General features: G+C 37.3%; 2 protein-coding genes across 6 annotated transcripts; one reads left to right on the forward strand and one right to left on the reverse strand.

Annotated features, from left to right (window-relative positions):
• Positions 1-955: 955 nt before the first annotated feature.
• LOC131538501 (piggyBac transposable element-derived protein 3-like) lies at positions 956-3,665 on the reverse strand. Its single transcript, XM_058772375.1, has 2 exons — positions 3,594-3,665; positions 956-2,629 (listed from the first exon to the last, which is right to left on the reverse strand). Exons 1-2 carry the CDS (start codon positions 3,663-3,665, stop codon positions 956-958), a joined length of 1,746 nt encoding a protein of 581 aa, XP_058628358.1.
• Positions 3,666-14,505: 10,840 nt separating this feature from the next.
• On the forward strand, positions 14,506-20,236 carry LOC131539419 (gastrula zinc finger protein XlCGF49.1-like). 5 transcript variants are annotated; one of them, XM_058774020.1, is made up of 4 exons: positions 14,506-14,604; positions 15,148-15,519; positions 17,041-17,156; positions 18,907-20,236. In XM_058774020.1, the coding sequence occupies exon 4, from the start codon at positions 18,912-18,914 to the stop codon at positions 19,641-19,643; it is 732 nt and encodes a 243-aa protein (XP_058630003.1). In that variant the 5' UTR covers positions 14,506-14,604; positions 15,148-15,519; positions 17,041-17,156; positions 18,907-18,911; the 3' UTR covers positions 19,644-20,236. The 5 variants fall into 5 exon arrangements, with proteins under 5 accessions (XP_058630003.1, XP_058629999.1, XP_058630000.1 ...); XM_058774016.1 differs by lacking the exon at positions 17,041-17,156; XM_058774017.1 differs by lacking the exon at positions 17,041-17,156 and having other exon boundaries at positions 14,509-14,604; positions 15,278-15,519.
• The last annotated feature ends 4,869 nt before the right edge of the window (positions 20,237-25,105 follow it).

The following is a 25,105-nucleotide window of genomic DNA, read 5'->3' on the forward strand; positions in this document are numbered from 1 at the left end:
ATAAATTCAAAAACTTAAAATCAATCAATCAATAAATAGTCTCTAAGCCATAAATGTGTTTATGAGTGATTGTAATTTGAGGGAAAACATGAACACATCCAGTTCCAAGAATAGTTTCTGAAAGGCCTCAAATGTGTCTCAGTTCTCCAGGAATAGGTGAGGTTTAGTGTATGTGTGAGTGCAGGAAGAATGGCATAGACACTAGCTTGATGTTCCAAGCACATCCTCCAAGATAATGCTGAAGTCCTCCTGATCATCCTTGATATTATGTTATGAAGATACCTGTAGTATGGCAGTATATTCTTCAAAATATGGCCGAGTGCTTCTCCTTTGCAATACAATTTGGTGAAACATTTAGTTGCAATATAGGATCTTCATAAATGTTGTAATCTGAAAAAACAAAATCAAATATGTGACCCTGGACCAAAAAAACAGTCTTAACCCTTTATAGGGCACTCATTGAAATACTTGGAAATTCAAAATTTCAACCCTGGAGTGTTATTGGAGGTTACTGAAAGACTTTTAAACTTTTGTGACTTTTAAAAAAAAAATCCTTTTCATGTTGAAAATCAAGGTCAATGAAGTTACCATATATGGTTCCTCACCAGTCTATGGTCATTTTTTCCCCCCAAAAAGCATATACATTTAAAATATAAGAAACATATATAAAATATAAATAAATACATGAAACCTATATAACCTATTTTCAAATTTTTATTTAGGAACATTTTTTACTTTTATTTAGGAACTTTTTTTTTTCATGTGTCATAACTGTAGTCCAGTCACTTAGGCAACGGCTTCATGGTACTTGATGAAGCAGTTGCGTTCAGCATTGAGGCACAGGTGGACCTTACAGACCCTGCAGACCACATTTGACCTCAAAATGTTCCCCTTCCTGCTGCAGTACTTGCAGGTCTGGCGGTTGGTGTAGACAGGGTCATGGAACAGGGACGTGTCAAACTGGGGTGTGGCTGCGGTGTCCCCGGATAGGCATGGGGATATCAACAGAGGTGCTGGGTGCACATGGAAATGATGAGCTCCTTCGGGGGCGAGACATAACTGGCCTCTGGCTGCTGCAACTCCTAAACACCTGGATCTGAAAGTTCTTCAATGACAGGCCATCATCCACAGCAAGAGCCTTGATGTCCCGCCTGTACATGATCCAGGCATTCGTGAGGCTGACATCTATTGCATACGCAAACATCCGCATGTACCACCTCTTGGATTTCATGGGGGTGCGGTAGAGGTGGACCAGCATGTCACTCTTGTCAATGCCCCCCATGTTGGCATTATAGCTCTTGATGACAGCAGGGCAGCTTACCGGTTCCTTCCTCTTGGTGTCACTGCAGTACCGGTAGACTGAGGATATGGGCTCCACCCCCATGTCTGTTGACAGCAGAGAGACGACCCTGTTGTCCTTCCACCTGAGGGCCAGGATCCCATCATCACTGGTGACGTAGTCATGTACACCACGAGGGACAGCCTTTTTCTCCATGTCCTTGATGGACTTCAATGGAGGTTTGCCTATTCTGGTGTCCCTAGCTCTCCCCGTGTACCTGCAGTTCTTGTCTTTGAGGTTAAAAATCTCCAGGCTGGTGAAGAAGTTGTCCGCAAAGATGGCTGTGGTGGTGGACGAGGACATGGTGCTGGCCAGGACAGAGACTATCTGGCTGGTGACCCCCACGGCTTGTTGTTCAGACGTCATGGGGACACCGTGGGCCTGCAGTGTAGTTTTGCCCTGGTATAGCACCAGGTCATGAATAAAGCCATCCTCAGAAGCCCTGGCAAACAACTTAAACCCCCATTTGTCCGGCTTGCTCTTGATGTACTGCCTCAGGTTGCCAGCTGTCTTGCCTTTGTAGGCAACTATAACTTCGTCCACAGACTGCTTGGGGGTCTGTGGCTCACTCCTGAAGACAGTAACCAGGTGGTTGAACAGTGGCCAGACTTTAAAGAATCTGTCGATGGTGCCAGGGATCTGGGTGTTGTCATTGAAGTGGACAAGCCTTCTCATCAGCCTGATCCTCTTAGATGACATGATGTTTGCAACTTGAGGGACCCTGGTCTCCATTGCCCAGTAGTCCTCAATGGAGGGCAGCTCAGAAATCCCCATGTAGAGGAGGATGGCCGCAAAGTTCCTCACCTCATCTTCAGTGGTGGTGTTGACGTCCTTCTGGGTTGCATACAAGTTGGATTGGTATGCTATGTGCTTGATGACACGGGGGCTGAAGTACTTGCTGAAGAAAGCATATGGAGTTTCGATGAAGTCAGGGGGAACGTGCTGGTACACAGGCAGGGCTTGGTTGTCCAGGTCAACCTTCTTCCAGGTGGTTAGCCTGGATGCTGGCTTCCCCTTCTTTGTGGGGCCCTTGGCTTGTGGTGCTGGCTGGTCTTCATCCTCCTCCTCTTCATTGTTGTCGTCTTCGTCCTCAAGCTCCTCCACTGCAGTCTGCACACACTTCCTCTTGGCAGAGGGGCTCATGTCACTCGGGCACTCGTGGGTAAGTGGGATGAAGTCGGGGTCTGCCACATCGTCGTCTTCCTCATCAGAGCCCTCATCGTCACTGATGGCGGGGTCAGCTGGCACAACAGCAGTCACCCTCTTTCCATAAAAGAGCCGAGTAGACAGCTGCAAAAGAAAAGTATGTTTTTGAGTCAATATCAAGCCCACTTAGAGTTATTTGTGAAGGAAAACAGTAACAGTGAAGTACAGATCTACTGAAAACAAAGAATATTGACATGTAAATTGTAAATATATAATAAGAAATGAAAAATAGCACTAAGTACTGGTGGTACCACTCATTTTAGCAGTAATAAGGCTCACAGTAAAAATAAAAATAAAATAAACACCAACATATGCCATTTAAGTATAATAAAAACTGTTATAAGGTCATAAAACTACAAAATTACACATATTTCCCTAGTTATGGTGTGATCATTTCAATAAATGGTTTATGTTTTGCACTGGATCACTGCATAATGTTTTACAAACCTGTGGCAACATCCAATGCACTCTTGAATAGAATTGTTGTACATTATAATGCATTTAAGTGAAAAATAGCACTATAAATACTGGTGGTACCACTTATTTTAACAGTAATGAGGCTCACAATAAAAATAAACACCAATATATGCCATTTAAGTATAATAAAATCTGTTATAAGGTCATAAAACTGAACAAAATTACACACATTTCCCTATTTATGACTTAATCATTTCAATAAATGGATTGGATCACTGCATAATGTTATACAAACCTGTGGCAACATTCAGTGCACTGTTAAATACTATTGTCCTACGTTATAATGCATTATTTAAAAAAAAAAAAACCTAAAGTATAGCTTACTAGACGCATCGGGCGTATGTCTAAAAATGGACACACTGTAGCTTGCGCTAGTTTTACCTGAATGGGGCATATGATCACACCATTTTTCATGTCCAACGTTCACTAATTTCTAGACATCCTACACAAACAACATCGATCTCAGCATTTAACACAACTATTCATTGTTTCGTTTCGCTGGTAATAATGTTTGTGTCTGAGTAGGTTGGAGCGTAGATCCGTCTTTCTGAAAGTCCTGAATGACACTGACGTTTGTAATGGCGCGGGCAACTCCTGATTGGTCAAATGCCATGGTGTTACTATCGGTGATGTAGACTGACATCCGCTGATTGGTTGGGAGAAATCCATGTGTTTTTACGAGCTCACAGAGAGATGTGTAAACGGCATTATGAATGGTCGATTAAGTTACCATATATGGTTCTCCGCCCGAAATTGTAAATTTTTCGAATAAATAAGCTTTCCATTGGTGTATGGTTTGTTAGGATCAGACAATATTTGGCCGAGATACAACTATTTGAAAATCTGGAATCTGTGGGTGTAAAAAAAACAAAATATTGAGAAAATCGCCTTTAAAGTTGTCCAAATTAATTCTTAGCAATGCATATTACTAATCAAAAACGACGTTTTGATATATATACAGTAGGAAATTTATAAAATATCTTCATGGAACATGATCTTTACTTAACCCTGCTGAAAAAACCAATAGAACCCTGCCCAAAACACAATAGAAAATGTAATGGATTGAATGGTTATAATGGGAATTGTATTGGTTTTAATGGAAACTATAATGGTGTCTACTGGTATGTGATGGATTCTATTGGTGGGATGTTGAATCCTATTGGAAAAATGCCCAAAACACATTACAAAAAGGAATTTTGTAATGGTTTTACTGGAAAAAGCTAATGGTTTATAATGGTATTTTAATGGAAACCATTAGAATTTATGTGATGGTTTCTATTGGGCTTCTATTGTTTTGTTTTTTTTAGCAGGGAATATACTAATGATTTCTGGCATAAAAGAAAAATCTATCATTTTGACCCATACAGTGTATTTTTGGCTATTGCTACAAATATACCCCAGCGACTTAAGACTGGTTTTGTGGTCCAGGGTCACATATTGACTAATATGTTCAGGACACAACCACATTATTGTCTGTAATGGTGTTTATCAATCAAACTGATTCGATGGTGTAAATGAATAAAACTGACAACTCACAACAAGTTCATTTGGGGCTAGCTAGCATGTTAGCATAGCAGTTCAAATATGACAATTTACAATTTTAAAACCATGTTTTTGCTCTAAACTCATTTAAAAAACCCATCAATCGTTGAAACTACCTTGATTCTGTGATCAGATGTATCATTTTATACATCTGCTCATAGAATTAAGGTAACATTCGCTTCACCTGCACCGCCCTGCTTCCGGTGGCAAGAAGGTTATTTAGCGACAACTGACTAGTTCAGGCTCTGTTCAAGAATAAAATCACTGTCGGTGCTTCTGAAATTAGTGAGGCTGATCTATTTTGATATCATATTTTGTCCAGTCCATTATGATTATTACTATGTCAGTCATTGTGATTTCGAGAGGAAATTCCCCATTTATATGCGGATGTCACTCCCAAAACTTTGCAGTGTGTAGGCCTACGCCACGTGAAATGTCATTTATGAAAAACAAAGCATGAAGCAGCATAAAAAACAAAACTTTTTATTCAAATTCTGAATAAACTATATGACCATATAAAAAGACAGTCATACGTTATTTCACTGTCATTCTATTTATGTCAGCTAGAGGGCGCTTCTCTTTTAAAACATAAATATAGTTTGTAATGAGGTGCTTGCTGAAACAATGTACAGGATTGTTTTTTTGGAGGTGGACAGCAGTGGGCAGGATCACACAGATCAAACCAAAAAACAGTACCAGCCAGAATATGTAGCATTACATTGATGTCGATGTTCGTGAAGACACGAAACGATCAGTTTGTGCGAGAAACTGAACAGCATTTATATCATTTTTTACCTCTGATACAGGCAATGTCCAACCATCCTGAGCTCATTCACAACATCCGGCGCGTGATGCGTCAACGGCTCTGGAACATAGATATATATACATAGACATATTCATAGATGCTTACGTATAGCAGCCCATAGAAACAGTCGCTAATGAGGCATCTATGTATACAGTGAGGAAAATAAGTATTTGAACACCCTGCTATTTTGCAAGTTCTCCCACTTAGAAATCATGGAGGGGTCTGAAATTGTCATCGTAGGTGCATGTCCACTGTGAGAGACATAATCTAAAAAAATCCAGAAATCACAATGTATGATTTTTAACTATTTATTTGTATGATACAGCTGCAAATAAGTATTTGAACACCTGTCTATCAGCTAGAATTCTGACCCTCAAAGACCTGTTAGTCTGCCTTTAAAATGTCCACCTCCACTCCATTTATTATCCTAAATTAGATGCACCTGTTTGAGGTCGTTAGCTGCATAAAGACACCTGTCCACCCCATACAATCAGTAAGAATCCAACTACTAACATGGCCAAGACCAAAGAGCTGTCCAAAGACACTAGAGACAAAATTGTACACCTCCACAAGGCTGGAAAGGGCTACGGAGAAATTGCCAAGCAGCTTGGTGAAAAAAGGTCCACTGTTGGAGCAATCATTAGAAAATGGAAGAAGCTAAACATGACTGTCAATCTCCCTCGAACTGGGGCTCCATGCAAGATCTCACCTCGTGGGGTCTCAATGATCCTAAGAAAGGTGAGAAATCAGCCCAGAACTACACGGGAGGAGCTGGTCAAAGACCTGAAAGGAGCTGGGACCACTGTTTCCAAGGTTACTGTTGGTAATACACTAAGACGTCATGGTTTGAAATCATGCATGGCACGGAAGGTTCCCCTGCTTAAACCAGCACATGTCCAGGCCCGACTTAAGTTTGCCAATGACCATTTGGATGATCCAGAGGAGTCATGGGAGAAAGTCATGTGGTCAGATGAGACCAAAATAGAACTTTTTGGTCATAATTCCACTAAACGTGTTTGGAGGAAGAAGAATGATGAGTACCATCCCAAGAACACCATCCCTACTGTGAAGCATGGGGGTGGTAGCATCATGCTTTGGGGGTGTTGTTCTGCTCATGGGACAGGGCGACTGCACTGTATTAAGGAGAGGATGACCGGGGCCATGTATTGCGAGATTTTGGGGAACAACCTCCTTCCCTCAGTTAGAGCATTGAAGATGGGTCGAGGCTGGGTCTTCCAACATGACAATGACCCGAAGCACACAGCCAGGATAACCAAGGAGTGGCTCTGTAAGAAGCATATCAAGGTTCTGGCGTGGCCTAGCCAGTCTCCAGACCTAAACCCAATAGAGAATCTTTGGAGGGAGCTCAAACTCCGTGTTTCTCAGCGACAGGCCAGAAACCTGACTGATCTAGAGAAGATCTGTGTGGAGGAGTGGGCCAAAATCCCTCCTGCAGTGTGTGCAAACCTGGTGAAAAACTACAGGAAACGTTTGACCTCTGTAATTGCAAACAAAGGCTACTGTACCAAATATTAACATTGATTTTCTCAGGTGTTCAAATACTTATTTGCAGCTGTATCATACAAATAAATAGTTAAAAATCATACATTGTGATTTCTGGATTTTTTTAGATTATGTCTCTCACAGTGGACATGCACCTACGATGACAATTTCAGACCCCTCCATGATTTCTAAGTGGGAAAACTTGCAAAATAGCAGGGTGTTCAAAGACTTATTTTCCTCACTGTATATCCTGTAGTCATGGCGAGATTATAGGTTCCTTCGATCTAAAAAAAACAAGAATCGAAAAAGAATCGAAAACAACAGAGGAATCTATTCTCAGTATCGAATCCCATCGATTCCAGAACCAGGAATCGGAATCGATTCCACAAATTTCGGAATCTTACAGCCCTACTTATTTGTGGAATGATCTGGATCTGCGATTTGTCTCACTTTATAAATCAAATTACATCGCTGGGAAAATGTAAGCTAAATGACTATAAAAGCACTGCACAAAACTAATATACATTTATACTATTTTAATAAAATATTTATTTCTGTGATTTAGAGCTGAATTTTCAGCATCATTACTCCATTCTTCAATGCATGGTCCTTCAGAAATCATTCTAATGTGCTGATTTATTATCAATGTTGTTTCAGTTCAGTTGTGCTGCTTAATTATTATTTTTATTTTTATTTATTTTTTATTATATTTTTATTCTATATTTTTTATATTTATTGGAACCTGTGATACTTTTTTGGGGTTCATTGATAAATAAAAAGCATTTATTCAAAATAGATATGTTTTCTAACAATATCAATCTTTACTATCACTGTTTCTATCAATTTAACAAATCCTTGCTGAATAAAAAGTAATTTCTTTAAAAAAAAACAAATAAATAAAAATACTGACCTCAAGCTTTTGAACGGTAGTGTATATTGTTACAAAAGTTATATTTTAAATAAATGCTGTTCTTATTTAACTTTTCATTCATCAAAGAATCACGTTTTCAACATTGCTAATAAATCATCAATATATATATATATATATATTTTTTTTTTTTTCTTCTTCTTCTTCTTCTTCCTCATATTGCCCCTTTTTTACATTTGAGCCCCTGCCCCTGAGGAACTCTCTGCACGTCCCTGATACAGAGTAGCATATTATAGTATAGTAATATAGTAATCCTAAAGACGCTCATTAGCATGCCTGCAGCTTTATAGTAATCCTAAAGACATTAATTAGCTTGTTCACTTGTGTTTGATTGGGGTTGGAGCACAACTCTGTAGGACAATGGCCCTTTAGGACTGAAGCTGCCCATCCTTGACATACATAATACAGTAAATCACCCAAAAGTAAAAAAGGGAATGCAGTCTTACATTCTCCATATTCAAATTTCTTTGCAGCAGGTCAATGTAAATAGTAGAGTGATTTATCAGGAGATCAGGGGCCGGATTCACAAAACATTCTTAAGAAGAAATTTCTTCTTAACTGCCATTTTCTTCTTATTTTTTAACTTAAGAAAAAAAGTTAAGAATTTTTTGTATTCCCAAAAATTCTTCTTAAGAATATTCTTATCTTTTTTCATAAGATTGTTCTTAAGACAAAACTTCAGAAGAATTCAAATTCTTGAAAAGAATCTTCTTAAAAATCATCGTAAATAACTTCTTAAATTTAGGACAGCCCCAGACTTGTCTTAAATCCAAAACAGTAAGAATTATTTAATAAATTGATTGGGTTATTTCAAATTAATTGTTATATTTAAGCATTACAACAACATTAGCTACATATAATACATAGTAGGACTATTAATAGGGATGTGCGCGAGTTTTCTGAAGTGACAGCGATGACTGATAATGTAAACAATGATCGGTCATGAATGACTAGCCTATGTGTGACGCTACTTTTTTCTGACTTCAAAACTCAGTAGCAACTCTACAAAAATGAGACAGATAGGGAACTTTAATTGGCCGCTTTTATTTTAGCCTATAAATACGACATAATCTTTGGCAGTATGCAGCGCATATGAATGCACCGATAAACAGGACACACAAACCGGAAGCGTTCACTTGGATGAGAGCGCAAAAGCACAGCACAAAAATGAATGAAACAGATCGCTGCAGCTTGAGACAGACAGGCTGTTCAAAAACACGCCGCATTAAAAACATGAAGCGCCATTCAAAGTCTCGACAAAAAGAGTGTGCGTGCTTATTATGATTATTATATGGTAATCTGCAGGAAGCGCAGTGAGTTTATCAGTGCATCATGTTTTCACTCAGATAACTGTCATTTCCTACTTAAGAAAAAAATTAAGATGTTCTTAAGAATATATTTGAGAACTTGTTAAGAATTTTTAAAGAATTGCACTTACAAACATTCTTACAAACTTCGTGGAATTTATCTTAAGAAATTTCTTAACTTATTTCTTAAGAAGATTTTCGTGAATCCGGCCCCAGGATCTTTCAGGTAACACTGTAACCCAGATTAGGGCATGGGATTAGGGAGAGATGGTGATTACGTGTGGTTCCTGAAATCTTCAATGACTCAAAACCACCTGTATCTCTCAGCTTTGGATGAGAAGAGAGAATGAACTTCATGAACTCCACTGAACCGTCTTTATAACCTATAAAATAAAAGTCAAAGCCTGTACAAACTCTAGAACTCTTAAAAATAGTTACACATTTTATGTATTAGATATTTTATGGCATTTTATTCGCAAGGCTTTTTCCTTGATTATATTATATTATTATAATAATATGCTCGTTTGAGATGAGCAAAATCTGCGCAGAACCGATCACCAGTTAGAAATGTGTCCGATGGCGGTTGGCCTTGCTCTGATGTCATGCCGACGTATGCCAAAAATCTCTCGCGACAGCAAGTCAGCTGTGAAAGTCGAGTGCAGTTGCTCTTCCCCAGCTGCGCTGACAAAAAGCACAGTGGGAAACGACTGGCTGATGACACAGCTTAATGCTCATTGGTTCAAACAACCGTGATGTTGCGTTCTCTTTTAAAATGTTTTATTTTTTTTATCTGATTTCATGTGATTGTGTTTAAATTATGCATGAACATTCCCAAACACTATGACAGTGCGATCTCTGTTAGATCTGATTGTTGTCATATTTGTAAAAAAAATCTAAAATACATGTTTGTATTAAATACGCCTTTCATATGGAATTAAATAGCAAGCACTTTGAGTGTCTTGTTCATCATATTTATTTTCATATAAAAGCAACAGAACTGAAATTATATCATGTTAATTAACAACACATCACTTGAGTGAGAATAACGCGATATCCGCCTTTGATCTCGTAGGGATCTGTTCCACTTCGAGAGGTCAAAACTGTCCGTCTTGACTGTGGTTATTTCACTCCTCCCCTCACTGCAGCCATCTACTCTTGCCTAAATTTCAGGCGAGGCTAGGTGCATCTCAAATGAGCTAAACATTCTAGAAGAGAATTGTTGTTTGAACCAACGAGCATGAAGCTGTGTCATCAGCATTTCCCATCATGCTTTTGTTCAACGCAGCTGGGAGAGAGCAGGTGTGTATGACTTGAACCACAGCCAGAGATGGTGGTCAACGAGATTAGCTGATAGCAGTCAGGGGGCGGGGTTGAAAATGATCACGTCAAATCGGACACTTTCTGCTCCCGGTAGTGACGCTCGCACGGTGTTTGCATACTCTATCACAGATTAAGTGAATTAAATGCAATAGTCACAAGTTTGCCTGCCCATTCAGCCCTGCCAGAAAATGGTAAACGAACTTGGCTTGCTGTCTGCAAAGGAGGCTCAAACCCGAGGCTCAGCTCGAGCTCTGAGTAAGAATTCCCCCTATGATGGTATGGTGTGGAGGAAAAAGAGAGGAATTTAGAGGAGGAGAAGGGGTGGTTGAGGGATGCCGCTGGAACGGACCAATGACTGCTGCTTATATACAGTCATAGCAGCAATTGACAGGACTGGATGATTAGGCTCCTCCCGAACCTGCATTTTGTCAAAGACACAGATGTCTCATAAGCGTTTTCATTAGCAAGAGAAACACTTTTTATATACTGCTTAATACAGTGCCATCTGTTCAATAATAAAGTTTAACATAAACATAGTAGTAATAATAATAATTTTCATTTATATAGCGCCTTTCCAACACCCAAGGTCGCTTCACAAGGTCAGGTTTAAGGAACAGAAACAAATAAACATCAACATCAAAGGACAGAACACATACTAAGGGCTGAGAGTAGTATAAAGAGATCACTTACAATTTTAGATTAGCGATACAGAAAAGATTTAGATAGACAAGTTCATAACATCAAAATCACTCTGGACCCCTCAAATCCAGCACACTCCCTCTTTGAACTGTTGCCGTCTGGTCGACGCTACAGAGCTCTGAGCACCAGAACGACCAGACACAGGAACAGTTTCTTCCCTCAGGCAATCCATCTCATGAACACCTGACAATAATTGTGGAACACACACTATTTATACACTTATTTATCTAACACACATACTTAGTCTACATTTCAATTTACACATAATATACCTGTACATACAATTGTCAATTTGTATATTGTTATTCCTTATTTACTGGTTCTATTTTTAAATTCTTCTTTTTATTATCTGTGGTTTTTGTTCTGTCACTGTCATTCTGTTGAACCGTGGAAGCTTCTGTCACGAAAACAAATTCCTCGTATGTGTAAACCTGCCAATAAAAGCTGATTCTGATTCTGATCAATAACGCAAGATAAGCCATTGCACTGAGACAAACATTTGTTAACCTGTCTGTTAAAAACTAGACAAATGATAAATTGAGTGTTTTATAATTAAGTGTAGATGCTTTTGGTACAATAATTAAAACCTCCGTTTTCTTTCTTTATTTCATAATTTAGTAGTAGAAATCATAACAGTGAAAGCTAATACCATGTTTCCTAATGATATCTCCCAAGGGTAGCATGTACAGGTGCTGGTCATATAATTAGAATATCATCAAAAAGTTGATTTATTTCACTAATTCCATTCAAAAAGTGAAACTTGTATATTATATTCATTCATTACACACAGACTGATATATTTCAAATGTTTATTTCTTTTAATTTTGATGATTAGAGCTTACAGCTCATGAAAGTCAAAAATCAGTATCTCAAAATATTAGAATATTTACATTTGAGTGTGAATAAATGACCATCCCTACAGTATAAATTCTGGGTATCTCTTGTTCTTTGAAACCACAATAATGGAGAAGACTGCTGACTTGGCAATGATCCAGAAGACGAACATTGACACCCTCCACAAAGAGGGTAAGTCACAGAAGACTGCTGTATCAAAGCATATTATATGCAAAGTTGACTGGAAGGAAGAATTTGGGTAGGAAAAGGTGCACAAGCAACAGGGATGACCGCAAGCTTGAGAATACAGTCAAGCAAAGCCGATTCAGACACTTGTGAGAGCTTCACAAGGAGAGAACTGAAGCTGGAGTCAGTGCATCAAGAGTCACCACGCTCAGACGTCTTCAGGAAAAGGGCTACCAAGCCACTTCTGAACCAGAGACAACGTCAGAAGCATCTTACCTGGGCTGTGGAGAAAAAGAACTGGACTGTTGCTCAGTGGTCCAAAGTCCTCTTTTCAGATGAAAGTAAATTTTACATTTCATTTGGAAATTAAGGTCCCAGAGTCTGAAGGAAGAGTGGAGAGGCACAGAATCCATGTTGCTTGAAGTCCAGTGTGAAGTTTCCACAGTCATTGATGGTTTGGGCTGCCATGTCATCTGCTGGTATTGGCCCACTGTGTTTTCTGAAGTCCACAGTCAACGCAGCCATCTACCAGGAAATTGTAGAACACTTCATGCTTCCTTCTGTTGACAAGCTTTATGGAGATGCCGATTTCATTTTCCAGCAGGACTTGGCACCTGCCCACACTGCCAAAGGTACCAAAAGCTGGTTCAATGACCATAGTGTTACTGTGCTTGATTGGCCAGCAAACTCACCAGACCTGAACCCCATAGAGAGTCAAGAGGAAGATGAGAGACACCAGACCCAACAATGCAGAAGAGCTGAAGGCCACTATCAGAGCAACCTGGGCTCTCATAACACCTGAGCAGTGCCACAGACTGATCGACTCCATGCCACGCTGCATTGCTGCAGTAATTCAGGCAAAAGGAGCCCCAACTAAGTATTGAGTGCTGTACATGCTCATACTTTTCATTTTAATACTTTTCAGTTGGCCAAGATTTCTAAAAATCCTTTCTTTGTATTGGTCTTAAGTAATATTCTAATATTTTGAGATACTGATTTTTGACTTTCATGAGCTGTAAGCTCTAATAATCAAAATTAAAAGAAATAAACATTTGAAATATATCAGTCTGTGTGTAATGAATGAATATAATATACAAGTTTCACTTTTTGAATGGAATTAGTGAAATAAATCAACTTTTTGATGATATTCTAATTATATGACCAGCACCTGTACAGAGTGAAAAGCAATGGTCCTAGTTTTTGAAGTTTAATTCTGTGTGGAGCATCAGAAAAATACAGAGTGCCTGGGCTAGAGAACAACAAACATTATTTGAAAGTACAGAACGAAATTAAAAAGTCTCCTGACTCTGATACTTTTATGTAAACTATCGTTTCATCCAAAACAATATAAAATAATACATGCAATAAAAATGTTCCAATAACTTTATTATTTTTCATAAATATAAATGAACTACTATTAATCTACAGTTGATTTGTTTAAATAAAGAAGTATAACTTTGGCTTTATGTTATATTCTCCAAATACTTGCAAAAATAAATGTTTAGTTTCGAAACATAGGCACATAAATTAATTTGTTGATCCACCCAGAAAACCTACTTGACAAAATTATTAACAATTGTAAATGAAAAGAAAGATGATCTGTCATCTCAGTATCATTACTGCAAAGACACAATTAGTTTGGTCAAAATTAAATCGTAGCCTTAGAAAGTCAGCATAAACATAATAAGTGTCATTTCACGAGTTCGTCTGCCCATCCAGTCCTTTCTTGTTATTTTTCAGTGTGTATTTGTTATTCCATAGAGGTTATTTATGGGGAATAAAGTTATGTTTGTAAATAATTTTTCAATAATTGAAATCTGAGAGCTTAATAGGTAACTTGATTGTATTATAGTCACATTTTAGCACAAATTATATACTCACAATTTTAATCTGGGTAAATATAAAACAGATTTCATTAACATTTGTGTTCCTGTCAATCAATTGTTTTAAAATCAATATTGTTGTAAGCCTTTACTTAATCCTTTACAGCCATGGACTTTTAATGAAATCCACTTTACCAAATAAAGCTGAAATCTGATTTATTGTCTTTATATAATGGGGAGAAAAGATGGAATAAGGTTAATAGATAAGGATTTAGGATCAGTTAATAAATCAATACATGGTTAAATCTCTGCAACCACAAATTTAATTTGCATCTACAGTTTATTTAGGAGTTTGAAAATTCAGAAGTTCTTTCCAGTCCTGTAATTTGAAGACCAGATACTGGAATTTATATTTGATTAAGAATATCACAAATGCTCTGTAGTTTATCATGAATTTAAAGTACTTCACAGTTGTTTATATTCATATATAAGACTAGATATAAAGCTCTACTGTATTGATAGCCCTTTTGACAGCTCTGCAATTAATCAGCTCTGCAAGACTTTTATTTTGATATGGCGGTGTGACGTCATAAGGCTGCGCCGTGCTCCTGCATCTGTGACTCGGTTGAAGAAAGGTGTGTGCTTTTAATCGTTTAAAGTGTTAAAATCAGTTCTAGTCATTTAGAGAATTGTATATAAAACTGTGAAATGAAATTATTACTGAATGTAACACTGCAATGCTTTACCTAGTGACACAATGAAGCTTATTCTCTGTGAGTAAATCGCAAACACATATGAGTAATATAACACAAAAGGTGCATCTAATTTCTCTCCTATCATAAACACGAATTCAGTCTTTGGCAAGTAGTGAAATAAACGGAGCTTTTCGAAACTTTTTCGAGTCGATTGAATCAATTGATTCTTCAAATGATTCAGTGATTCGAAGAGGAGAATAACCGCACACTGACGACACCTGCTGCTCTAAGCAGAGTAAATGCAATAATGACATTTACAAATCAACTGCAAACGTTTTCATAAAAGTGGAATTTATTAAATATAACTTACAAATGAGTAAATACGAGCATTGATCTTAATACGAAATACGAACCTTCTATATAATTTGTGTCCCTTTATTAATTTGAGTGCTAGTTTTGATTTTTATTTTTTATTTTTGTCAGGTATTTTAAGGCCATTATCACTCTGACTCCCTCACCAGTGTGCTGACTACTGAACTAGGGAGCTGATTGAGACGCACCCAGAGATTCACTTTGCTTTTTTCTTTCTGCTAATTATTTTCATCTTAAACAGGACAAACTGTTCAAACACAGAAAAACTCCTGGTAAAGCAGCTGAGATCCACGTGACCCACTATTATAAATATTGTGTTTATTAAAGAGGAGAGTGAAGACATGAAGATTGAAGAAACATTCAGAGTCAAACATGAAGATACTGAGGAACAAATAAAGATTGTGTTTATTAAAGAGGAGGGCGAAGACATGAAAATTGAAGAAGCATTCAGAGTCAAACGTGAAGATACTGAGGAACAAACAGGTTGGTTTTCAATCTCAAAGCTGAACTCATTCATTTGATCCTTGTTAAAATGTTCAGCTCTACAGAAATGAATGATATTTTTAAGAATGTCATATGAGTGTAGTAATTAAACATTTAATTTGTGTAATATTAAACCTCAAAAAAATATTTATATCATAAGCCATGAAATGTGAACAGTCAACTTTACATTTGTTGTCTGAGTGATTTTTTTTTTTTTTGCTCATTCTCAAAAGCGCTTGTAAACATGACTTTGTGTCCAGGCAGAAAAAACATCGGTCTGCTAGTAATATAAAACATTTCTCCAGATGACACAGCTTGCTATAGTTACTGCATGCTGTCTATAATGGTTCTTTATTTAAAGGGCTTTAGAGAGCAGATAACATGGCCAGTAAGTTTATAATAATGCATAATAGATTTAAATCAAACTGTTTGTGAGACAAACAGTTCAAATCAAAGACACAAACTGTGCACAAACCATCTGTTATGACTTTGTTGTAAATGTATTATCAGAAGCTGATCTAGGTTGAGTGTTTCTTCTCCTCTACTTCATGTAGCAGCACACATGTGGTATCTTCTTCACATTAAGACACAACAAAAATATGAGGAACAAACATTCAATGAACCTTTAGTAACATGATTTTAGATCATATACAGTTAGGTCCATATATATTTGGACACAGGAACAATTTTTATTATTTTAGCTGTTGACCAAAACATATTCAAGTTACAGTTATATAATGAATATGAGCTTAAAGTGCGTACTTGGAGCTTTAATTTGAGGGTATTCTCATCAAAACTGGAGGAAAGGTTAAAGGGTTAGTTCACCTAAAAAATGAAAATTAGCCTGCATTTTACTCACCCTCAAAGCATCCTAGGTGTGTATGACTTATATAAAAAATTGTCCTGGCTCTTTCAAGCCTCTCAATGGGGATAAGCGGGGGCTTTTTGTCAACAATCCAAAAGACGTAAAATAAAGTGTGTGCATCCATAATAAAACGTGCCTCACACGGCTCCAGGGGGTGAATAAAGGCCTCCTGTAGAGAAAGCATGCATTTTTGTAAGAATATATCCATATTTCAAAAGTAATAAACACATCTCTCTCACTTCATCTAACTGTCATAAGCAGAAGCAGGTCCGGCGGATGGCGTAGGACGTCGGCGTTGCGTTATTAGTGATGTGGAGAGAGAACAAAACAAAACGCCGGTCATGAATTAGAAGTACAAAACGAGGATTTGTAAATAAAAATGTCAGAGGATTTCGATATAAGCCAAGAGGAGACTGGTTTTTCTTTGGCAAAGTAATGAAACTTTGCTTCCTTTGCCCCTTTATTTTATTTTATTTTTTGGTTGATTTTATTGATTAGTTGATGTAGCCATAACATCAGTCTTTACACGATAAATAGTTGTGCCATTTTTTTCATTTTGTGAGGAAATATAAAACTATGGGTGTATTCACACCTGTCTTGTTTGGTTCGATTTAAATTAACTCGAGTTTGTTTCCCCTCTTGGTGTGGACCTTTAGGGCAGGTGTGAATACAGAAATCGCATTCAGGTGCGCACCAAACAACCGCACCGAAACCCAGCTGAAGAGGTGGTTTCGGTCCGCTTCCAAACGAACTCTGGTCAGGTTTGTTTAAGGTGTGAATATGAACCGGCCTCGATCTGACACAAATGCAGAAAGCACACTCAGAAACACACAGCTCACACATGTAGTGCTGTTGTTTGCATTTCAATAGCTTAAATTGTTTTTAAACTACAATACTTAAAAACGCGTGCAAATTATGAGTTTTCGTGACCATGGCGCACAGCAACGTGAGCACACTAAATAGGCTAAAGCTTGCCGCAAATCCCCAGCAAAAGTTACAATGCATGTGTCTGGGGGAAATAGTAAAGAGATATTTGAATTATTTATTAATAAACTAGTGTTTTCTGAGTCAGTGTCACAAAGATAAAGTTAAAAATCCAGACTCACCATCTCCTCATTGGATGCGACTTTAGAAAGAAATGCATCTTTACGGATTACGTAATGAAAGAGTTTTTGTTTTGGATATGAATTATTTTGTTGTGTAGTAATTCAAAGCTTTCTATAGATATATTCATCATGTCTGTATAGAAAATATTCACTGAGTTTCGGTTCATTTTTGTGAAGCGCTCCAGTTTAAGACCGGGACAGCAAGCGCATCCTATTAGTTTTCTTTATTATAGAAAAGCACAATGTTTTCTTGATATTGTGAGTGCACATAAATAAAAATAGACCCCTTACAGTTCCAAACAATGTATTATTCTTACCTTTATGAGCTACAATTACAGCGTATTTAATTTGTTTCCACTGATGTCCTGAAGTGCGCTTCAGCTTCCACTCTCTGCACAAACAATTGGATATGCGCCTAATAGCGTACATTTATCTAGGTTAAATGTTTAAACTAACATTTTCATATACTTTAAGTATTTTATATCTATAGATTTTATTTTCAGAATGTCGTAATTACAACATCGGTATGACATTGTCTCATATGATGCTCATAAGTTTCTTCATATTGCGTTAGTATCTGATAACACCAAATCAGTAAAAGAATGAAAATTGCACTACGACAGATCTCCATGATTAGCCTGTTTTTGCACTTCTTGATTTCCCTGCTTGAGAATTTGATGACCTTAGCACACATGTGGTTTTGTTTACAGTTTACAGGGCAGTGTGAAAGCGAACCGCACCAAACAAAAAAATCAACATTGTATTTGGTCCGGACCAAAGCAAGTGAACTAGCGGACTTTCCTGGTGTAAATACACCCTAAGTATCACCAGCATAAGACTGAAAATGAATAAAATGTCCCTCAGGGGAAACATAGGAGGAGAAAAGCAGATGACCTAATACAGAGCCTTGTGGCACACTCCATACTTTGTATAAATGAAGCGACATCTCATGAAACACAAGTGGTAGCAGTCAGATAGATAGGACCTAAACTGTTCTAATTGCTTGTGCACACATGCTAATATAACCCTCAGGCTAACCAAGAGAATGCCTAAAAATTTCTGCTAAATGCTTAAATGTAAAATTTCATGAATTCAGCACACAAATCAGAGTTGTCAGCCATTAGGAGGCCAGTATTACTTATAAATAATTGAAGATGATTGTTTTTGGGTGTTGGTCAATTTGCGGTGAAAAATGGGAATGAAAGTTCCCATTTTAAATCTTTATTCAAGGAGGCTGGATGAAATCCACACTTTAAACCCACAATGTGACAATGCCACTGTAATGCTTTAGCCCGTTATCTCAGTTATCTCTCTGCTTAGAACTGTATTGTTGGTTTTGATGCTTTAAATGTCAATGCTTTGTGTTGTTTTATGCCACTAAACTAGAGTTATCATGTATTTGTCTTTTCGACTTAGACCTGATGACAGTGAAGGAGGAGAGTCGAGATCTTACTGAAAGGGAAGAGAACAATATTAAACATGATTCCATAACTGGAGAAGAATATTTTAGTTGTTTACAGACTGAAAAGACTTGCTCTCAAAAAAGAGCTCAGAAGACTGGAACTACAAGTAATTTCATCTGCCAACAGTGTGGAAAGAGTTTTAGAAAAAACGGAAACCTTAAAGTCCACATGAGAATTCACACTGGAGAGAAGCCTTACACCTGCCAACAGTGTGCAAAGAGCTTCCCACGAATTGATAGTCTTAAGAGTCACATGAGAATTCACACTGGAGAGAAGCCATTTGTATGTGGTCTATGTGGAAAACGTTTCTCACATAAAGCAACCTTTTATAGTCATATGAGAATTCACACTGGAGAGAAGCCTTACACCTGCAAACTGTGTGGAAAAACCTTGAATCAAAAAGCAAAACTCAAGATTCACATGAGAGTTCACACTGGAGAGAAACCTTTCACATGTGATCAGTGTGGCAAATGTTTCCCATATAAAGAAAGCCTTAATAAGCACATGAAGATCCACTTAAGAGAGAGCTGTTTTATATGTCATCAGTGTGGAATGAGTTTCACAGACAGGAATCACCTTAAGAGGCACATAATGACTCACATTGGACACGAGCCTTTTATGTGTTATGACTGTGGAAAGATTTTCATAAAAAAAGCAAACCTCAAGACTCACATGAGAGCTCACATTTGAGGATAGATTTTCACCTGCCAACAGTGTAGAAAGAGTTTCAGACATAAAAAAAAACTTTCTACCAGTGGTGTTCTGAAACGAGGAGGCAAAGTCCTCAAAGTTTTTTTTTACATTTTTTTTTATCAAATGTAAATTCATGTCCCAGTCACATTTTCTTGGTTAAATAAACATTACTTAGAATTTTTTTTCTTTTCTGTTAGTCTATTTTATATTTTTACATCAAGTCAAGTCAAGTCAAGTCACCTTTATTTATATAGCGCTTTTACAATACAGATTGTGTCAAAGCACTTAACAGTATCAAATTGGAGGATAGAGTGTCAGTAATGTATAATGATAAGATTAAACACTCAATTTTCAGTTAAAGGCATTTCATTATTGAATTCAGAGATGTCATTGTCTAGCTCGGTTTAGTTTAAATAGTATCTGTGCAATCAAATCGGCGATAATCGCTAGAAATTAAGTGTCCCCAACTGAGCAAGCCAGAGGCGACAGCGGCAAGGAACCAAAACTCCCTCTGTGACAGAATGGAGAAAAAAAAAACCTTGGGAGAAACCAGGCTCTCCTCTGACCAGACGAAACCCGCAGTTCAAAAGTTTATATTTCTATTTAATTTTGTTGCAATTTCTAACAATAGTAGTATTATGTAGTTAGGTATTTTATTATTTTATTATTTATCAACAATGTAATCAATATTCTATTTATTAAAGCAAAGTGTGAATCTCATCAAGTTAGTGTTTTTAAGCATTTCACAAAGGCAGTTCCAATTTAAACAATATAATTTCAGGGCTTAAAGTTCTCTGGCACCGTGCTGGATCTCTGGCGTGCAGCATTTGGCTGCGGAAAAAAAATAATCCTACGTTTAAAAAAAACCTTAATATCACTTAATATCACCAATGGTATGAGAGGAGCACAGCTTTCACTCTCAACTAAACTAACATTACTATCCAATCAGAATTTTTTGCTCTTATAAACAAGAGATGCGCATAATAGTATCCAATTGCAGAGCCGCAGCCCTGATGAATGGAGAAGCGTGACACGTTAAAAAAGCTGTGAGGCGCAATGGTCAAAGATGTCCATCTAGCGTATTGTAGTAACTTGAGCTCTTATTTCAGCTTTTGGGGAATCGATTCTTAAACTGGGGTCATGCGCCTGTCGCCGATCTTGTTGCGCCACTGGGGAGATGGGTGTTCACACAGATGCTGAAGTTCAGAAGTTGATCTAGCATATTGAGAGCTCATGCATGTGCACCTGGCCACTAAGGAGAGGTTTCAGTGTGAGAATGAGCTCACAAAAGCATGATTTAGGATGTTAGACAGATTAACATGCTAAGATAACTTAATATTAACGTAGCTTACAATTAACCTGATAGCTGAAGAGCCACTTTAGAAAGAATGGCAACCGGTTAGCATGCTGATCAATTAGCATGCTAAGCTAACTAGCATAAATCAACAAGCACAGGCATGGTCTACTTTGGAGAGGGTTTTTTCTGGAATGGTAGTGAATATCAAAAATCTGTTCACTCATTTCTGTGCGGCTCGGTCCAGAGATCATCTGATGAGATTTTGGACAAAATTGGACAAAATTTGAAGGAGGAGTAGTGAAAAAACTGTTTTTAATTCATATCAATATGGCGGAGAGACACACCAATGGAAAATGACAAATGAGACCTCGTCAGAATCGGCATAACCCAGGAAACGAAATGACATAAAAATAACAAAATTTGGACAACATTTTCAAAAGTTGTAAGTTTTTTTGTAATAATCGTTATATTTCTGGAACACTAGGTGGCGCTGGCTTCAAACTTCTGAGCTACCTCCAGGACATGGTGTTGATGATCCTTACAGTTTTTGCGCAGATATGTCAAATGGTTCAAAAGACATTACAATTTATGTCAAATTTTAAAATGGCTGACTAACTGTACAAAAGTTATAAGCAAATATTTGTATTTTCTGTATCTCAAGACGCATAGGTGGTGCTGTTCCCACCTTTGGCATAGACCCTCATATCATGGTGTTGATGAAGTGTACCAAGTTTCGTTTCAATTGATCAAAGTTTGACCGAGATACAGCCTCTGAAGCAATTTTGGGTCTTACATTATTTTGCTTATCTAGTAAATGCATCTTGATTTGAGTATTTTTGATATTGTAACTAGAAATAAGAAAAAAAGTATTAAGATTACTTTTACTTTTTTACACTTTGCAGTGTAGGCATGTTAAGAAGGGTTGTCACTCTTACTGCAGCACAACAGAACAATGTACCTCATTAGACATTTTCATTGTCTGCATAATGCACACCAAACTGGTTTTGTGGAAAGCAGAAAGCACTTCAATATTTGAGACTAAAAAATAAGCTACTATAGAGAACACAGCTTTAATAAAAGCTTAAATGATAATGTTTTGGCTGCAGTCCATTTAAATAAAGAGAAATGATAGCAATGGATTGAAATAACTTTATTTAGAACATCCACAAGAATAACAAATGTTATTTTCACAGTGAACACAAGTAGCCTCTTTATATCAGTTTAAAGGCATAGTTTGCAATAAATTAAATGTCAACACAAATGCAATAATACAACAAATGAAATATTTGTATTTAAAACAGAAATCTTATTCATCTCATAGAAAAAGCCATTCTATTGGCTTTGTGGAGTGGCTGGGATAACATCCTCTGTATGAAGATGGTCAGGAGATGAAACAGTTGGTGCATTTTTAGGTGGCTACTTATTTTCATTAGTAAAGTCATTTAGAAGATACTCAAGTTCTTCTATATCAGAATTTGGAGTGGGTGTGGGTGGTGATATTGTGATCATTGGGATGGCTGCTTGGTTTGTGGATGGATAAGTGAGCTGGGTGGCATGGTCGTGGTGAAGGGTAAAGTTCATTGTTGCAAATAAGTTACTTGCAAAGAATTTTACATGGGATCAATGTTACAAGATAGAAATATATAATTATAAGTTTAACTTTTAGTGTTATAAAAGCACTCACTCATTGATACTCCAATTCCATCTCAAGAACCTGTGAGAGAGTCACCTTCTGCAGGGAGCTGAATATGGTGGTGTTGTATGAATAATCAACTGATGGCAAACAGGAGATTTTTTGATTGGTGTGTGTATAAGATTGCTTTTTGCCATATTCATGTCGTGCTGGCTGCAAGACTACATCTGTGAGCTGTACAGGACATCTGAAATATGAGTAACACAAGATTAACATAGAACAATTCTTGTTTTTGATTTGTGTTCAAAAGTTAAATTATGGAAACTTCTGTCTGATGTAGCAGTTCTCAAACTCTGGCCCTTGAGGTCTATTTTTCTGCAAAGTTAAGCTCCAAGCCTAGTCAAACACATGTGAATAAGCTCATCAAGGTCTTCAGGATTACTAGAAAGTAATAGGTAGATGAGTTAATCAAGATTGGAGGTAAACTCTGCAGGAGAGTGGATCTCGAGGGCCAGAATTGAGAACACTGGTCTAATGCCTTTGGTTTCAGGTATAACATTGTCTTGTTTGGAGGGGTGGACGGCTTTTCATGAAAGGTGATTTTGTTTTTGTTGTACAGTATAACGCAACGTTGGAATTGTTAATGTACCAGATAAATAGATCTAACAACTCTATTTCTAATTCTACAGATAATGTACCTGCCACCAGTGTTGCCAACTTAGCAATTTTGTTGCTAAATTTAGCAACTTTTCAGACTACCCTAGCAACTTTTTCTTTCAAAAGCACCTAGCAACAAATTTAGCAATTTTTAAACATTTATTTGGCAACTTTTAGCAACTTTTGATAAGGGACGATAAAAAGACACACATTTTCCATCCAAATTACACAAAAAGAAAACCAAAGATGCCTAGCAGTACACACATCACGTGAATTGAATTAGCTGCTATTTGCATTTCTTCAATATAATAATAATAATAATAATAACAACTGAATAATTGTTCATTTATGATAGGCTACACTTTGTTATAGCTTGTACTTGGGATTGTTGATCAGTTAGTATGCTGTAAGAAAAATGGAAAATATAGGCTACTAGTAATTTTCCAGGACGTTATCCATTATCCATTGTAACCCTGTAACCCGAAAACACAATGCGTAATTTAAAATGCAGGTAAAAAACCAATACGTAAAATTCTTTCATATTAACATAGTAGATTGTGCCCTATTTTTACAGCCTTTTCTTGGAGTGTAGCATACTAACTGCTAATACACTGCTTAAAGCATAATTGTTGAGAATGTGTTATATTACTAGTTTACTAGCTATTAAAAAAAAAAAAACCTTATTGTAATCATTCAAAAATGTGTAAGTGTTCAATAATTCAATGTTTTTTTTAAATACAGTTATTTATATTTTAATATTATATTATGCATATTGTTTTACAAACAAATCTAAATTAACATATATAAAATATATATTTTTGCTGAGATTTGATGTTGTGACACAATTTTGCGCCATGATTACACAATGACGTCATCGCGCAATGACATCACAACGTAATTTAGCAACTTCTAGCAACAAATTGACCTTCCTTTAGCAACTTTCTCTGAAAATTAGTTGGCAACACTGCCTGCCACAAACAATTCAGCATTGACTGTGCTAACCTTCTTCCAAGAGTTTGTGGAAAGATATGGCTTCCCTCTCAGGTAAGTTGTGGTATGGCGTAATAAAGATAAAAGTACACATTTGTTTTCACCCAAAAATGAAAATTGTCATAATTTACTCACCCTCACATCGTTCCAAACCTGTAAGACGTTTTGCTCATCTTTGGAACACAAATTAAAATATTTTTGATGAAATCTGAGAGGCTCTCTGACCCTTCATAAACAGCAAAGGTCCTACCACAGTCAAGGCACAAAAACATAGTAAGGACATCATTAAAATAGTCCATGGACCATTAGGCCCTTTCGCACCGCAGGAACCTTTTCATAGTACCCGAACTAATTGTGGAACTACCCACTTTTTGGCGTGTTCGCACCGCGGGAACTGGGAACTGTTTTAGTTCCTGGAACTCCATTTGGAGGAACTAATTAGCTCCTACTTCAGAGTAGCGTCTAAAAACAGTTCTATAGGAACTATTGTGATGTAAGTGTACGCTGATGGGCTAAACGCGTATGAAAACGCCCTCACTCGCCATGATTTAAAACGCTGTGTAAACACATACTGTGTAAACATCGCATCAACTTATATTTCGCAAGAATGGAGAACAGCGATAGATGGCCAGACGCTGAAGTACAGGCACTTTTGAACATTTTGAACTCCTTTCCGATCTTTCAATCGCTTGACGTATAAGTTACATGGACATTCCATGTCCATTATTGTGAACCCTGCAAGACACAAAAACAAAGCTCCGATCACAGCGTCCTCCATCCTCCTGTTGTTAACGTTGTTCTTCTTTGTTTTCGTTGTTGAACACCGCGCACAAATGACGTCGCTGTCGACCGGCTTACATCACTTCCTAGTACCCACTGTCG

This window comes from Onychostoma macrolepis, chromosome 04 (assembly GCF_012432095.1).
Source record: "Onychostoma macrolepis isolate SWU-2019 chromosome 04, ASM1243209v1, whole genome shotgun sequence".
Taxonomy (NCBI): Eukaryota; Metazoa; Chordata; class Actinopteri; order Cypriniformes; family Cyprinidae; genus Onychostoma; species Onychostoma macrolepis.